At 47.6% G+C, this 17,878-nt stretch overlaps 1 protein-coding gene and 1 pseudogene across 1 annotated transcript; one reads left to right on the top strand and one right to left on the bottom strand.

Moving 5' to 3' along the window:
* Positions 1 to 2,977: 2,977 nt before the first annotated feature.
* Positions 2,978 to 3,649, bottom strand: LOC147963637 (uncharacterized). Its single transcript, XM_087529647.1, has one exon. The coding sequence runs from the start codon at positions 3,647 to 3,649 to the stop codon at positions 2,978 to 2,980; it is 672 nt and encodes a 223-aa protein (XP_087385773.1).
* Positions 3,650 to 15,205: 11,556 nt separating this feature from the next.
* LOC147963636 (uncharacterized) lies at positions 15,206 to 16,235 on the top strand (annotated as a pseudogene).
* Positions 16,236 to 17,878: the final 1,643 nt, after the last annotated feature.

Raw genomic sequence — 17,878 nt, 5'->3', positions numbered from 1 at the left:
GCCCCTTCTCTTCTTGTCCTTGACCTCTCCACCCCTTGCTTGGTGGTAAAACTTAGCACTATCGAGAACATCCTTGATGTGGGTGTAATCCTTTTTGTGAATGTTCTTCGACGAGTCCAAGTAAAGAGCGTGGGAGAATCGGGGGTAGAGGATGATGAGGACGGCGCACCCGTCACTGCGCAAAATAAGTACACCTCAAATTAATTAGCCTCCACCGTGCAAATGAATGATTGAAATCGAAGGAAGGATAGCAGCGCGGATGACTTACACGAGATGATAAGGCACGAGAATCGCCTCCTTGTCCTTATTGGCGAGCATGAAATTGACGATGTATTCCCTCGCATATACACGGTGCTCTGCGCAGACTCCCAAGAAGCCCTCGTGCATGTAGTACGGGTCAGCGACACAGATATGAGATATCTGCTCAACCCCGATGATGTAGTTCATGTGCAAGGCATAAAGACGGACAAACGTAAAATCCAGCTTCTTCATGTGAAACATGTCGAATATGTAATCGAATCGGAGGAAGAACTTATCCGCGGGGAAGCTGTCGACGTACGACATTTGCCGCGGAACGTTAACCACGTAGAGTGGGTATCCTGGATCTTTTGAGGCGATGAGGCCTTTCTCTACCCGCAGCACATCGTCATGAAGTCTCCTTAGATCGCTGAATCTGACCCGTAGCGTTGTTGTAGGTAGGATTGGTTGACCGGGGATATGCCATTTATCCGCATCGGGGATATCTATACGGTCCTGATCTGGATCTTCATAATCCTTCTCATTCCGGCCCGGGAACAAGAATATCTGGTGAAACTTCTTTAGGAGGGAGCTCCTCATATTTTCTATCTTCTATAGTTTTTCATCGTTGATGGTGGCGGTTGTCCGTACGATGCAGCCTATTTGATTGCCGTAGCATCGACGCGCTTCCTCGGGCGCCTTTGGCTCAAAATTGCTGTCGTCCACCGTCATGACCACCAGTCTAGTAGTCCTGAGTTTGTTAGGAAGCCGTTGCCTCTTTGCTTTCGGTTCTACACCGGCTCCGCTCCCCGAGGCAGCGCCGGTCTCGATGCCGGCCTGAGTCTCAGTGCCGGTCTCAGTCTCAGCACCAGTCTGCGTGTCGGTCTCAGTCCCGGATGCCACCGGTGGGCCCGGCAACAACATCGGTTGAGCGTTGGCAAGGCTAAAAAATTCGTCTGCCGCCCGGTAGGCGTCGTCGCAATCACTAGAACCCTGTCCTTCATCGTTGCTAGCCATGTTTCCTATGATTAAATCTAGTTAATTAATTCTAGACCTAATAAAATGAATAATGACATAAAAAAGGCCGATTGTTTTGCAGGAATGTTGACTCCTTCCTGGTGCGGCAAATCCCGGGCACTCGATATGTCCTAGTTTGTAGCACAAGTCATGCCGAAATTCACGAAAAATTGCGGCATGACCTTTGCTAAAAAGTGGACAAATCGAAAACCTGAAATTTACCGGAACAGAAATGAATCAACATTCCGGCAAAACATAGGCCACTCAGCATCATTCCCTGGAAACAGTGTTCAAATATCCCTCTTCGACACCGCAACACATGTCCAAATATACACGAGCAACCACATGTCCCAACAGTGTTCAAAACTCTAGTGCCCTAACTGGAAAACATCTAATTAACATCTACTAGTACCACTATTGCCCTAACCTAATTAACATCTACTAGTATCACTATATACTATACAAGCAGCATCTACCCTAATTAAACCCTACTGCCCTAACTAACTTTTGTTGTAAACCAAATTTTTTGCTCTAAACTAATTTTTGCTCTAACATTTACTACTTAACATCCTTTGCTCTAAACTAAACTTTTTGCTATAAACAAACTTTTGCTCTACTAATTTTTTCTCTAAAATGCAGAGAGAGAGGAGTCGGGGGGAGGGGTGGGGGACTTACAAAAAGGGAAGAGACGGTGGCGGGGAGGTGCTCGGTGACGGAGGCAGGGGCAGAGAGGGTGGGCTCGGGCACGGGCAACGGTGGTCCTGAGCGGGCTCGGGCGGCGGTGAGGTGGAGGGCGGCGACGGTGACGTCGAGGGCGGCCTCGGGCGGCGGCGGTGAGGCTGAGGGCGGCCTCGGGCGGCGGCGGTGAGGATGACGGCGGCCTCGGGGGGAGACGGTGAGGTTGCGGGCGTCCACGCCGGCAGGAGACGGTGGCGAAGTGGGGCGACGGCGAATTGGGGAGACGGCGGCGAGGGCGAGGGATTTGGGGGAGAAGTGGTGGCCGGAGGGGACTGCTGTTTAAGTGAAACGTAATGGTAGCGCGTTTCCGAAAACGCGCTATAGCTAAGTTAGCTACAACGCGTTTCCTGAAACTCGCTACTGCTAATCCTTTCTCCTTTTTTCTCTTTTTTCTTTTATTTTTCTTTACATTTTATTTTTTCCTTTCTCCTTTTTCTAGTTCTTTCATTTTCATTTACTTTTCTACTTGTTTTTCATTTTATTTTATTTCCGTTAGCAGTAGCGCCTTACACATAAACGCGCTGCTACAAAAGAATTAGCGGCAGCGCTGTTTTTAAAAGAGCGCTACTACTATGTGTAGCCGATCGGCTTAGCGGTGGGAATATTTGTAGTAGCGCTTTTAGGGCGGGACGCGCTACTGCTATATGTGTATCTGCAGCGCGGTTTTTTCGCGAGCGCTACTGCTGTCTAGCAGTAGCACCCTTTTCTAACACGCGCTACTGCTAAAGTTCTCTGTATAGGCTTTTCCCTAGTAGTGAGGGCGCAAAAAATGCAGCGTGCGTGACTCGCCGGGGCATTGCATATATTGCATTTTGGACACAAAATGGATTTGAAACATTCAAAATGCAATGAACATGACATATAAATTTCACATAAACAAGTTGATGAATAAAAGTTCATGCCCACAAGTTTAAAATCATGCTCAGAAGTTCATCCAACCAAGTTCAAAATGCAAACCAAGTTCATGACACAAACGAAAGACACATCAAGCCTCGTCCTCGTCTTCGCCCTCATCTTTGGAAGACGATTCTTCCTCCTCCGAAGATGATTCTTCCTCCTCCTCCTCCTCATCGCACACCGCATCACGTGAAGCTCCGACGGTGTTGGCAAGATCTTCAACGGCATCTTCATGGGAATGTGTGTGAGGAGGCACACCGGAAGACATTCCGCCCATGGCGGCCGGAGGTGCACCCATGCCTCCCATGAGAGAAGCAAAACTCATGCCTCCCATGGCGGCCATAGCGTCGGGGGGTGCTCTGAAGCCACCCATGTCTCCCATGGTCTCCATGGTAGCTCCAAAGCCACCCATGGCACCTAAACTGCCCACGGTACCTCCGAAGCCACCCATGCCTCCCATGGCACCAAGGCCACCTCCACCCATTGCACGAATCATGGCTCTTTTCTGGATCAAGACTTCTTCACGGGCAAGATTGACATACTCCTTTTGCGCCTCATTGAGGATAGATGTGTCCAAGAAGAACAAGTGCTTCTCCCATTCCAACAATCTAGTTCGCTCTTCATTGCTCACCTTCCTCTCCTCCAAAGCCACCTTCCTCTCCTCGGCCGCCACCCTCCTCTCCTCGGCCGCGACATCTTGGTTCCTTGCCATTTTCCTCACCTCATTGGCTTCTTTTCTTGCCTTCACAATAGCTTCCATAGCATTTTTGAGCTCATCATCTCCTTTCCTCTTCTTCTTTTCTTTTTCATCTTTCTTGCACCGATCCGGTCGTTTTGGCTTCGAGTATGAAACCGAGTTGGGTGTGGGGCTTCTCTTGCCGTCATCACTTGATGCATCATCCTCCTCACCATCATCATCATTCAACTCAATTGTTCGCTTGCGTTTGTTGCTCAAATGCAAATCATCCAAATCATCACGCTTCTTCCATTTCTCATCATCCTTCAACACTTCATAGCAATAAGTCAAGGTAAATATCCTTCCTTTCTTGATCTTCCCCTTCTTGGTTCTCTTCTCCTCTCCTTTGAACAAGTTTTGTGCAATGTTGTACTACATGAAAACAAAGCAAGTTAGCACTTCAAACACCAACAACAAGTATGATGAACATGGATGAAATGCCACTTACTCTGTCGTCCTCATTGGTGCCACTTGGGTTCAACTTGTCAACCGCCTTTTGTGCGGCCGCTCACTTTTGACAATCCGTGTTGATTGTCGACCACTGGGACCGAAGTGATCTCTCGGAGCGATCAATTCCACTCACGTTGCGAGCATCAAAGTGTTTTTTCATCCGCCCCCAATAAGCATCTCTACTTTGATCACCTCCAATGGATGGATCCCTCGACACTTGCAACCAAGTATTGCATAGTAAGATGTCATCGGTGTTGGTGTAATTGCCCGCTCTTCCTTTTGGCGCGTCGACAATGCCCTCACCATCCTCGTCCACCTCGAACTCATGGTCTTCGAAATGCATGCCATTGGTCTGAGACCAATGCGAATTGTTGGAGCCAACACCCATTGTTGACATGTATGCATCATCGTTGACACTACAATATATAGAACAATGCAAATAAGCTATCTATATGAATGCATTCAAAAAATAACAAGAAAAGAAAAGTTGCAAAAAAATTCTACCTTTGGGGCATATCGTCGAGCACGTTGTGCGCGTCGGCCGCCAGCTCAACGAGTGAGCTCGCCGGCGCTTCGATAGCCGCCGCGCCCGTCACATGCCCTGCAAGCTTCTTTCTCCTCGCCTTCGAGGTGCCGGAGCCGTCCGCCGCCTTGTTCATCTTCGCGGATGTCTTGCCCTTCTTCAGTCGCGCCGCATTGGGGAGCTTCGAGGGGGAGGGGGGCACGGGGCGGCGCCGGCGCGACGCCACCCGCCGCCATGGTCATCTGCGGCGGCATGAAGAGGCCGCGGGCGAGGCGGATGCTCGGAGGAGCTCCGGTGGTGGCGAGGCCACCGCTTCCCGTGCTAGGGTTTCCGGCGGCGGCGGCGGGGGAGGGGTCGCGGCTGTAGGATGGGGCGAGCGGGGTGCCGACGCGTGCGTCCATTGGGTCAAGTTCGCCGGCGCCGGCGCGCGGGGCGCAGGTGGCGGGGAGGCGAGAGTGCGGCGCGAGCGCTCGTGTGTGCCGCGCGCAGAAGCCGGCGCCCCAAATACACAGCGTGAGTTGGCGACTCGGACCGCGCGCCCAACTACATATGCCACGCGCGCGGTTATTGCGCGCCTGCTGGAGCTTGTCTACAGGTTGCACGCACGCTAAAATGATAAAATTTACAGTGTGGCGCTTGTTTAGCGCGGCTATTGAAGATGCTCTAACTACGGTGCCAAAGCGGAGGACCAAGGTCCCCCTCCCTTCTGCCACTGTAGCAGCAAGTGTGAGGAGAGGAGACCAACTGCCTCGCCAGCGTAGATCAGAAGAAGCAGACTCTTGTTTCCTAATTGCCTCGCTCGTGGGAGAGAAAACGAGACGAGGAAGTGGTAGAAATACATATTCGTTTTGCGACCTACACGAAACAATAATCCAGGCATTTATAACGCAGAAGGTAATTCATCGGCGAGTTATGTGCTTGCCGAGACGGGCCGGAAGCAGCTACCAAAAGAGGAGATACTCATGTTATCATGCAGATGGATTGTTCTGATTTGGTTGATCTTTGGCACAACCCCGGTACTATAAGGGTTCATGGTGCACACATGTTGATGCAGATAAAGTGTTTGGCCGATACTTTCCAGGGTTTCAAGCTTCTTTGGATTCATCGTGAAGCAAATTGGATAGTGCACCTCTGCGCATGAGAAGCTCTTAGCACTTCTTCTGTTACTTGCTTTGATGTAATTCTTGGATTCCTGACTAGAATCATCCAGTCAGATCGTAATCTCTTGCCAGTTTAATAAAGCAAGTGATTAATATAAAAAAACATCTCAAAGGGTATTTCTTCGCATTAAGTCTGGAACTTTGCCTATTACCAGTATATTTGTCGACCGCATTTAATCACATATCAGGCAAACGTGACCTTTCGCTAGTTCCATAAAGAAAACTAGATCATCGAAGACGCGCATTGCCGCGTCCGTCCATTTTTTTCAATAAAATGATAGGTAATTAGTAAAAAATATGTTAGTGTAAGTCATTTTTTAAAATTAGTTTTGGGTGAATATTGTATAAGCAAGTTAGTACGCATTACTTTGTGGTTCAATTTAGTAAGTGAATATTAGAATTCAGAGACAAGTCAAATAAAATAATAATTATATAAATTATAACAGACTCCTTTGAAAACTCATAAAACAAAAGGCCACTCTCGACTTTACGCAAAATCAGCTTCAAGTGACTATCAAACATTTCACATGCCTTAATATTTTACGTGTCATACTACCAGATCAAGCAGACAACTACACAAGACCTTTTTTTTTTTGCGGGAAAACTACACAAGACCTTGAACACGTAAACAATCATAGATCATCAAAACTTTGATGTTGATCTACCGATCAGTCACACTGCCCAAGGATCAAAGTAAGACGGTCTTCCTGACCTGCCATCAAAGAATAATGAGGTAGATGAGATCGTATAAATCAAGACAGGATATTGTTTTAAAAAATAATGGAAGTGTACTTCTTATTTTTTCATAGAGTTAGTAGGTAGCAATATTTTTAAATCTTCACCAAACCTCGCTCAGTGATTTAAATCACCCATTGATTAATTTTATATAGGTGTTCCATTAATCATCTATCACCCTTGAATTACAAGGGTCAGGGTTCCTAGGAAATCTTGCAAGCACATTATCCTCTGGGTCTGAACATGAACTGAACAGTTACCTGCCATTTGCTTTGACATCAGGTTTAGTTGTACCAGCATCTATGCATTCAGAAGTCAAGAGATTGATATAATTAGTTTGAATGAGTGCACGTGTGTTTCACCAGCTAAAGATAACTACAGAATCTTTCAAGAAGTAAAAAAGAGATGGACTACACATACAACTATTGGTAGCCCCTTGCACTTTCTACTTGTTCAATTAAGCATTATTTGGCAAGCCTCAAGAGAAGCACTGCAGCTAGTGCGGCAGGGAACTTCAAATGAAAAATTGGGAACATAGAAAGTAGTGCATCACCTTCCAGATGGTTAATGCCTAAACTTTCTAATGCAACAGAATCAGCAAAACACCTGCATTTTTTGTGAGCACAAAGAACAATATCAATAAACCCAAACAAATTCTAAAAATGAAGGAAGAATTGGGGGAAGAGGAGATGCATGAAGGAGAGACAATTGGAACGAATTGGAGACCTAAACATCACCCATCGCTGCTGGAGATTGGTTTGCAAGAGTGGGGAGAGTGGGAAAGGAGCATCGGCAAGTCGGGGTTATATGGCGTGCGTTAATTGAATGTAGATGTAGAATATGAGTCGCCATATGTAACTGACCAGTAATCAATGGCCGGACCATCGACTGCTATTTATGGGTGATTAATCTCTGAATCAATATTCTTGAAGGAGAGGAGAGAAGTTACCAGTACGCGAGGCGTCTGCCATTATCTCCCTCCCCCGCACCTTGACTCCGTAGCACACCTCTACAACGCGCTGGATTGGATCGACTCGACGCGGATCCCGCTCCTCCGGTCGCTGGGATCAACCGGATGGACTCGGCTTGACCTGGATCCCGCTCCTCCGGTCGCTGCGATCGACTGGATGGACTCCATCCCATCCCTGACCTCAGGTTAACCGACGCACCCCGGCGATCTTCACTGGATGGAACCGGCTGCCCCTCTCTGCGGCTTGATTCTGGAGTGGAATCGATGCGGTCCCGTTCCCCTCGGCCTCGATCGGGACTCGATGAGGGTTCGCGAGCATTTTTTTTTAGCGATTGGGTTCGCGAGTAAATGGAGCTGACGCGGTCGCTCGTAGGCCTCCCTCCTTCCAATGGGCTGCCGGCTCGCCAAAGGCCCAATGCATCAGAGGAATCTGTTTCGGCCGGTGGAGTAGCAGCCCACAGGACAGCTGGCCCAGTTTACACAGATTGCGAAACAAACTGCCTTAAACACGAAATCTGACGGCCAGAAACTTCCAGATCAATAAAACGGACGACCAAAAACCCAAATCGCTGTGAGGGCAGGGATTAGGTGCGGTTATACTGTCCTTAAATAGTACTAGGCAAAAGTATGACACTTGGTAAGCCGGACATGTGTCGAGTCCTGACATGTGGTCTTCTTTTTATTCCTTTTATACATTATTTGTTTCACTTTTTGCATTTTATGCTCTGTTCTTCTCTACATTATTTTTTTCCTTTTTCTATTTCTTTTCTTCCTCCTATATATTTCCTGTTATGATGATTTAGTGCATTTTTAGGCAATTAGTGCATATAATTCAAATTTGAATTGCAAGTGCTTAAAATAACAAAAATGGGTTAAAATATCTTCATTAGTCTTTGTTAGGCCTTATCCAAATAAAGGAAAGGAATTCCAAATATATGTGTGTTAGGACTCGACCCCGAACATGGAGGTTATTAATTTCAAATTCTGAAAAATGCAAGTGAAGCCTTAAAAATACAAAAGTTGGCATGGTGCCCTCATATGGCATCAATATGTTCTGTTAAAACTTTTTAGAAGGTTTCACAAAATTTGTTATGTACGCTTCTTATAAACCAGGCCATCTCAAGTAAGAATCTATGTTCCGGTAGGAAACATGACATGTTTGAAGGCAAAGTGACGGTTGCTTCATTGGTTCGTTTTCCATATTTAAGTAAATTTGGGCATTTAGGGCATCTCCAACGGAAACCCGCAAAAAACCTTCCGCATCCATTAACGGACGGGGGCGGGGGGATCAGTCCGTGTCCATGGATGCGGGAGGTCCCAACTATAGCCTCATACATCCGGCCTTTCGGGTTTTTTCCAGTCTGCACGATCAAGTAGCCGCATGAAAAGGGCACGGAAGTTCAAATAGCCGAATGCAGCACTAGTTCAAATTTAAAAAAGTTCAGATATTTACATTCCAACATTGTTGTCCCCTTTCACTGTCCACTGATGCTCAATCAGATCTTTCTTGAGCTGCTCGTGAGTTGGACGATGCCGAATTTGTTGCTGCATTTGAATTGAATAAATTCCTCAAATATGGTCGGATTCTGGTCTAGAAGTTGGATAGGATTACCCATGTTCTTAAATTCTAGAGTTGCGGCAGCATCGTCACCCTCATCCTCGACAATCATGTTGTGCATGATCACATCACATGTCATCACTTCGCACAAGGTCTCTGGATCCCATTATTTTGCAGGTCCACAAACAACTGCAAAACGGGCCTGAAAAACTCCAAATGCCCTCTCGACAGCCTTTCTAGTTGCTTCTTGTCTTTGGGCAAAGTGAGCTTTTTTTGTCCAACTGGGTTTGAGATGGCGTTGACAAAGGTAGCCCATGGAGGATAGATACCAGCAACCAGATTGTAGCCCATGTTGTACTCATGTCCATTGACAGTATAATGGCAAGGAGGAGCTTTTCCTTCAGTCAGCCTCGCAAACAGCGACGTTGTTGTAGCACATTGATGTCATTGTGAGACCTGGGCATGCCAAAGAAAGCGTGCAAAATCCAAAGATCCTGTGATGCAACTGCTTCGAGAATGATGGTGGGCTTCTTAAAATGCTCCTTGATATTGCCCTTGTAAAGCCTTCGGGCAATTCTTCCATTTCCAATGCATGCAGTCAAGAGATCCAAGCGAACCAGGCCACCCTCTTGATTCTGAGATCCTGTGATGCAAACTTGGCCGTGCACTTCTGGTAACCAGAGAAGCCAATCGTTCCCACGGTGTCCTTCCTCAGGATGAAGTACTCATCATAGGACGGGACGCCATGGCACAAACGATGGAAAACAGTCTTGCGCACCCGAAAACGCCGACGAAAATGGACAGCGAATAGTGCATCGGGGGAAAAGTAGTCGGCCATCAGTGTCAAATGCCCACGCGCCCTGTTGCAGTTGAGCACTCAATGACCCTTGATTGAGCCCTTGAAATTGAGAAGATGCTCCTCCGCACGCTCCACGTCTTCAAGGACCGCCTGCATCATCGCCGTCTCATCGGAGTACTCCTCCTCGTCCGACGAGCCAACGGAGGACTCAACATAATGCTCGTATATGTACACCAAATCAGAATGAATTGTTACAAACAAGAAAGGACAACTGTTTTCAGCTCCGGTGATTCATCGAACAGTTGACGGCCATGGTAGAGGATGGTACCTTGCGGGACGGTCGGAGGACAAGGTGTTGAACGGAGATGGAGGAGAAGCGGCGGGGAGCCCTGCTGGATTGCCGGAGGTGACGGAAACGTAGATTTCCGGCAGGGGTTGCGATCCACCATGTGGTACAACTTACTATCTGTGACCTTTTTCTTAAACTCAAGATGGCCGCGAAGGACCCAAAAGTTTCATTAAATAAACACATGATAAAGTACAAACCTCCTAAAAGGACACCAGAGAAAGAAAACTACAAGTCCGTCCCGAGATTTAACAAGGAGGACACTGAGAGGAGTTCTTAGATTACAATTGGGTCCAAATTGCTTCCTCAGCCTCGATTTGATCCAAACACCACCAGGATTTAACAAGGAGGACTCCGAGAGGAGTTATCTAGACACTAAAGCTCTTAAAATATAAATAACTAAAGCTGTTAAAATATAAGTGAATACACACAAAATGTTCTAGTTTCCTGTTTGAGACATTGTTAATTAACAAGATTTTGAAACTTAATACATTTAAATCAAAACTGAATAAAAATTGCACTATATGTGTATCGTTGTGTGTATTCACTTATATTTTAATCCTTAAATATATTGATAGAGACACTACATACTCCCCCGTTAACAAATTAAGATGTTTCGGATATTTTAAAATATGGACTACATACAAACTAAAATGAGTGAACAAACACACGAAAACATGTCTATATACATCCATTGGATCAGAAGAAAAAGTTAGAACATCTTATATTTGTGAATGGATGGAGTAAGGGCTACACAATATCTTTGTACTTTTCTGTAGTCTTTATTAGATACACATATTTATTGACTTCTAAAGTATAAATGAAATTGTTGGCATGATTTCTTTTATTGGTGTTACAGCAGGTTCAATAGTATGGACCAGGACTTCACACCGAAGCGAATAGGACTAACCCATTGCAGAATGAGCAAGGAAAGACTTGTAGAAACTTCATATTGTGATCCACCATGTGGTTCTACTTACCGCCTGTGACCCGTTGGACCATCATCAAAGCTTATACCTCTCCAAGGATGGGTTGACTGTCCGTTAATGTTACTAACAATGCCGTCGCTAGAGGGGTTAATTAAGGGCTCACCGATAACAATCCCTTTTTGGACTAGTGTGTGTACATGGCATGCGGATATAAAGACAAATGTGTTTTATCACACACTCAACACACAAATGCATGTTTCGAAATAAAAAATCTCCCATCACAGGAATCTGCACATGATACTAGTGTACGATACTATTTTCATAGTGCATAGTATCATAGATGACCTTATTTATGACCATGCATGATACAAAGTACTATAGCATTTATTATGTTATGGTATTTACGTATGTTATTTAACCCCCTCTTCTTTAATTCTCTACCACATCATCATATTTGCTACTCGCGGGTGCATGATACCGCCTATGATACCCCCACTATGGCTAGCCTAAAGCACACATAAAAACATTAATACAGTATATTCTTTATGTATTATTGAGCAAATAAATTGTAGACATAACAAAACATGGTTTAACATAAATATATTAGCAAACTCCGTGGCAACACACGTAGTACTTAGTTATTTAAACATTAAAGCAATATTAACATTTTTCACACAAAAAAGGCAGTACATACACATATGAAAAATAGAGTGTATTTCACCGGGTGAAGGCTCTAGCCGTGCTCGACTAAGTAATCAGGGATACATGCATACATCTATACAGTGATCTGTTGGAGCCCGAGTTCAAGCTCACCTACCTAGCTACCCCCTCCGTTCATAATATAAGAGCTTTTTTGACACTATTGCCGGGCCGGTGGAGTCACTCCGATGATAGCAATCTTGAGGTTTACGCGCCCTTAGGGCTTCGGAAAAGGTCCAGACAGAAAAAGAGCGTAAAGGGTGACGCCACCGTCGCCCACGCCGCAACCTCAAGAACCATACCGCTCAGTTCATCTTTCTGCATCTTTTGCCTGCGCAATGAAGAATAGCCATTAATTGTTACCGATGGATGGATCTTTTGCCACACGATTGCAGTAGCTCGTGTCGGCCGATGGCAATGCAAGGAGAGGCATACCTTCTGAGCTGTCGACGCGCTGCAACCTCCGCCTGATGAGCCTGCCAGAATTTTGAAATCTCTTTCATCAGTAAGAAAGAAACGTAGTCATGTACGGCTATGAATGATCTCAGTGCGGCACGAGAAAATAATGAGCAGAAACCTCAGCCTGACGGACCTCGGTGGTGCCAGCGCGGGCGCCGGTGAAGGAGATGAGGGGCTGCCCGGTGCTGGTGGCGAGTCGCCGCCTGATCGTCGGCAGGAGCACCCGGCGAAACGCCCCAGTCGCCGTCGTCGCCGCCGCCGCCATACGTTCGCTCTTCTGTTTCGTCGATGAACTGCCGGTACGTGGACGAAACGATCGCCCTGCCAAATTAACGCGATGGGCCTGAGCTGGCCGGTTCGCAACTTATCACGTATCGTGGTCAGAGTCGAGTAAGAGTCGGTCTCCACCACGGCCCTGCTCCGGACCCAACACGAATCGAGCGGCCCACGCAACGGGGCCGAATATGTGTGGGGACATTGGGCAACAGAGATAAGTGCATTGCCTAAAAAAACAGAGATATTAAGTGGATCTTCTTCTTGTTTGGCGGGTAAAGAGATAATAAGTGTATCGATGAGCATAAAGACTTCACGATTGTGAAATGCAAATCAATTGATGATTTCGATGATGGAAACAACTAAACATAAAACGTTCAAATCATCCAGTGAAAAACAAAGGACGTGTCCCTTGGCCTCATTGGCGACATCTTTTCCTCCTCCTTTTACAACAGCCGCCATGGATGCTCCACCCCCTCCCGCAAACACCTGACTTTCTAGTAGCGTGTCTTACAAAAGATACTCGATAAAGCATTGGCTCTGCCAGCGTATTTTATAAGTGTTACACTCATCAAAGCACCTATTTGTGGAATATCACAGAGTCCATTGGATCTCTTTACACTCATAAGCATGATAGGGGTATAGCTCAGATGGTTAGATTTCTTATGGTGAAACCAACCAATCAGGGTTCAAATCCTAAATTTGATATCGATAGTCACATTTTTCTAAATTTATTTCAGGCCTTTCGATGATGTACATTCAGCAGGAAGAGACATTCCTGACGACTAGGAAGACTTCTATGGTGACTTGGTCAATCATAAAATGTTGTGCCGGCTCATTCTCTTGGAGGTGTTCATAGGAGGTGGGGTGTGCATGCATGCATTCATAGGGATGAGTGTATGTACATATGCATGGACGTTTGTATATCTACTGTGTTTTTTTGTGGGGATATCTACTGTGTTTAAAATAGAGATAATCTTATTTAGGTTCGAGTTTTGTCCCCTACGAATCAATGTTTGAACGAAATGCTAAAAAGCAGAAGTCAGATTTTTAGGCATGACAAATCTGACTTTTTTCTTGACTATTTATATTGGCGCAATGATGACAAATTTAGTTTGCGGAAACGATAATTTTTTGGCAAAAAAATTAAAGGCGAATTTGCCATGCTGATTAACTAGACTTTTCATTCTTGACGAACATAGTTTATCATGAAGAATGTTTGATTTGCCATGCCTAAAAGTTTAGCTGGATATTGGGGTTGTCAAGTCCGGTTAGGTTAGGCTTGTCCGTGCTAATTCGCGGCAGGTTGAAGTCCAAGTAGTGCCAAACGTGTCTTAGTCGTTGTGTCAAGCGTGTCCTAGTCGTACTAGAAGGACTTGTCGGTCTAGGTCGGTCCATATATATACGCGCATAAGGAGTCTTGTAATGTTGTGAAATACTGTATTATTGAGAGAAAAGAAATAAAGAAGAGGCACGCCACGTGCTTTGGGCAAAGTTTTTCTTGCCCTTGTGTGTTCGTTAAGTACTACACGTGTCGGCGTTAGGGAGTCCGCCCATACATTTTGTGTGGTGTATAAGAGGAACAGCCACACACCTACCTATGGGCAAAACAATTAGCGCTCACACGTCTCTTTTTTCCCTTTTGATCCCTCTCACACGCGTGCGTGTGGGCGAAGTTGATAATGCCCACACGCCCGTATGTCAGGCCTCGTATCTCCTGGTCCCGCACGCCACGCGTGACGGTCACCGCGCGTCCGCAGTTTCCATGGTCCAGACCCTCGTCCATGTTCGTTTAATTGCAGTTGCCATGTCGCTGAACTACGGTTGCCATGTCGGACAACTGCAGTTGCCATGGTTGCTCAACTGCAGTTGCCATGTATGGTCTGATCTAATGTAGTTGCCATGATTTCATAACTTTATGAGTTGCCACATACTAACACTAGGCAGTTGAGAGAGTTGCCATGTGCTCACAAGCATGCTAGGGCAGTTGCCATGTAAAAAGGAAAAATTGCCATCTGCTTACGTGCACGTTAGGGCAGTTGCCATGTACATGCACGTTAGGGCAGTTGCCATGTACCATGCAAAAACATATGGCAACTCGGTAAAAGAGAGTTGCCATCTGCTTACGTGCACACTAGGCAGTTGCCGTGTACCCCGCAAAACACATGGCAAACTCGGGTAAAAAAGAGAGTTGCCACCTGCTTATAAAAGCACACTAGGAGCAGTTGCCATGTACAGTGCAAAAACACATGGCAACTAGCAACTTGGGTGTGGCAGAGAAAAAGGGCGTGTGGGCAAGATGCCAAATGCCCACACGGTAGCCCTTGTATGTGCGTGTAAAGTGCCGTGTGGGCGAACTGCTGAACGCCCACACACCAGCCCCTCCTGTGTGGTGAAACGGCCGTGTGGGCGACCGGCTGAACGCCCACACACCAGACCAGTCCTACGTGACACTAGAAATATGCAAAGATTCGTACGCTCACGAACAGACGCGGATCCACGCATGTGGACGAAATGCAAACGCCCATACATATGGGCGTTAACATTTCCGAAGTTTTTCTTGCCCTTGTGTGTTCGTGACTTCATGAGTATTTGATTTGATGATGTGACCGTTTCGTTGGCAAATCCCAACCCTCTCATACTTGATGCCATCAAGCTCGTGCGCGTAGAAGAGATCGATTGATGGCGCCGAGATCATGGTCGGACCTCCCGGTGGACCTCGCCACCGTCGTGCTTCTCCGCCTCCCGTCGCGCCACCTGGACCGCGTCCGCTTCGGCGCCGTCTGCCGCCAATGGCGCGCCGCGGCATTGGACAACCCTGCCCTGCCGCCGCACTTCCCGTGGCTCGCGTTGCCGGACGGGAGCGTCTACAGCCTGCCTGCCTCGGCGGTTCAACCATCGATGGTCCACCTCGACGGCCACCGGCAGCTACCGGGCGTGCAGAGCTCCTGCGGCGAGTGGCTCGTCTTCGAACGCCAGGACAGGCGCCCTCACGCTCAACAGCCCTCTCTCCGCGGCCGCCGCCATAATGGTGCTCCCCGGACTCCACACTCTCTACGATCCCCACGAGCCAGGCATGCAGAGGCCAACCATCCGGAAGCTAGTCGTTTGCTCGGATGACCTCATCGCCGCCGCGGTGGCCGAAGAGGCCGCAACGGAGTCGTGGGACGCCGCCGCCGTCGTTGTCAAGCTGGCGCTGTGCCGGCCAGGGGCACCCTCGTGGTCGTGGGCACTCGAGAGCGGCCCCAACCGGCCTTATTACGCCGACCTCAAGGACCTCCAGGACATCATATTGTACAAGGGGCAGCTCCACGCCCTCAGCATTAAGAGAGCCCTTTTCTCCGTGTCAATCTCCAAGAGGGGCGTCGTCGGCGAGCCAGTCGTGTCCAAGGTCCGCCGTGTCATCTCCGTCGACCGCCCTACACGGACCCCGTTCAACGCCGCGCCGCCGTTCTACCTACTGGAATCCCAGGGCACGCTGCTGCTGATCTACAGGCGGGGCAAGTTGGATGGAAAGAAAAGGAAAAAGATACGGTCGCAAGGTGAAGCAGGGTCGGAGATGGTGACCAAGTTCGTGGTGTTCGTGGCCGACTTCGAGCGATCTAAGTGGAAGAGGGCGGGATGCAATACCGAGCTTCGAGGCGGTGCCGGACGATCGGGTGTTGTTCCTCGGGCCATGGTGCTCCCGGTCTGTTGCTATCCCCCGTGACCAGCAGAACAAGAGCTATATCGACATGGGGGGAAACACTATCGTTTTCTTCTCCGACGTCTTCTTCTTCGACGACCATGACACTAGTGCTCGCGACTACCACCAGAAGAGGGTGACATTCTGCTGCAGCGTGTATGACATGAAGACGCGACAGTCGCAGTCGCTACTGCAGGCATCTCTGCGGCCATTAAAAGGCTTCCAAGCGATGTGGCTATTCCCTCCTAGTGAAGCATGAATTCAGCACTAGTGATTTACTGTGCATTTGTACAACATCTACGTACTTAGTGGTAGTATATACTGTATCTTCTAGCTTCAATTTCACGTATGTAAACGCGAAAACGCTAGACCTAGGAAGGGGCTACGAAGAGCTATGGGACTTCCCGGTCCTAAGAGTATCACCAACAGACGCGCTCCGACTCAGCGCGATATAATTCTTTTACAGCGTCAAAATAAATCCTTTTGTACGCATGAGCGACAAAGAGGTTTTTTAGATGCATGAAAACACGCTGCCCAATTTGGTGGCCCCACCTCTAGGAGCCCGGATGCATAATCCGGCGCCTCAAATTTGCAGCCAAGCAGCCCTCGCACACAATCCGGCGCCTCAAATTTGTAGCCAAGCAGCCCCCGCGCACACCCGTGCGCTAAAGTTTTTTGTGCGCTCTTTATTTTACAGCGTCTGCTGGAGCGCTGTTTTTTATCTCCGGCACACAAGAACGATGGTTTTTAGCACGTGGGGCATTTTTTTTGCACCTGTTGAAGATGCCCTAACCAATAAAATCCCCCCTACGAATTTGACTGCAGTGTGGGCCCCCTTCTCTGATTGCATCCAATCAAGAGATACCACTTGATCCATTATGTAGGTCAGATAAGATCCCTCACGTAGGTATAGTGTTACTCGTGTAAATGTATTGTAAGCCAGTTAATTTACTTACTATTAGGGGAATGATAACGGTTCTTCAAGCCAAACTGCAGTCCGAGTCGTGCCACATGGCACGGGAAGTGCACCGTGGTACGCTGTATGAAACTCTCGCACACACGACACGCCCGAGAGTAAATGAGGCGCCCTTCCTCGTCAACGAGCATGACTCCCTCCTTCCCGGCACGGCGGATGACCACTCCTCGCTGGTAAGCGAGCAGACCCGGCCGACCCCTGTAGGTCCGACATGTGCCACGCCAGTCATCATGAGTCATGAGTCACGGGTTCTGTCATGGATATGAGACACGGGTATCCTCATTTTTTTAAGACAAACACGGGTATCCTCATGGAGGTAGGCCGCGGCCCATCATGAGAGGTGGCCCAGCAGGCCGACTTAAATAATTTGAATAAAGACCTGGATTGCTATCCGTCTTGTAATAGAAAAGAGACTAATCCTAATATTACTTGACTCTACATATAAGCCGGCCCCTTCAACATATATAAGGAGGGGCAGGGTTTCTCAAAGGGCACCCCAAGATTGACAAGTTCCACAAGTTGGACAAGTTAGGTCTAGACAATAGCTCTCGAGATAGAGCACTCTTGTAACCGTGTCATCATCATCAATATCAATGAAGCATGATGTAGGCTTTTACCTTCACCGTGAGGGGCCGAACCTGGGTAAAACATCGTGCCTCTCGTCCCGCTCAACCCCTCTCAAGCTACCACA

This window comes from Triticum urartu, chromosome 6A (assembly GCF_056163025.1).
Source record: "Triticum urartu cultivar PI428250 chromosome 6A, HENAU_Tu73, whole genome shotgun sequence".
NCBI classification, from domain to species: domain Eukaryota; kingdom Viridiplantae; phylum Streptophyta; class Magnoliopsida; order Poales; family Poaceae; genus Triticum; species Triticum urartu.
The sequence above is the reverse complement of the archived record's forward strand: the minus strand, read 5'-3'. Positions and strand labels throughout refer to the sequence as shown.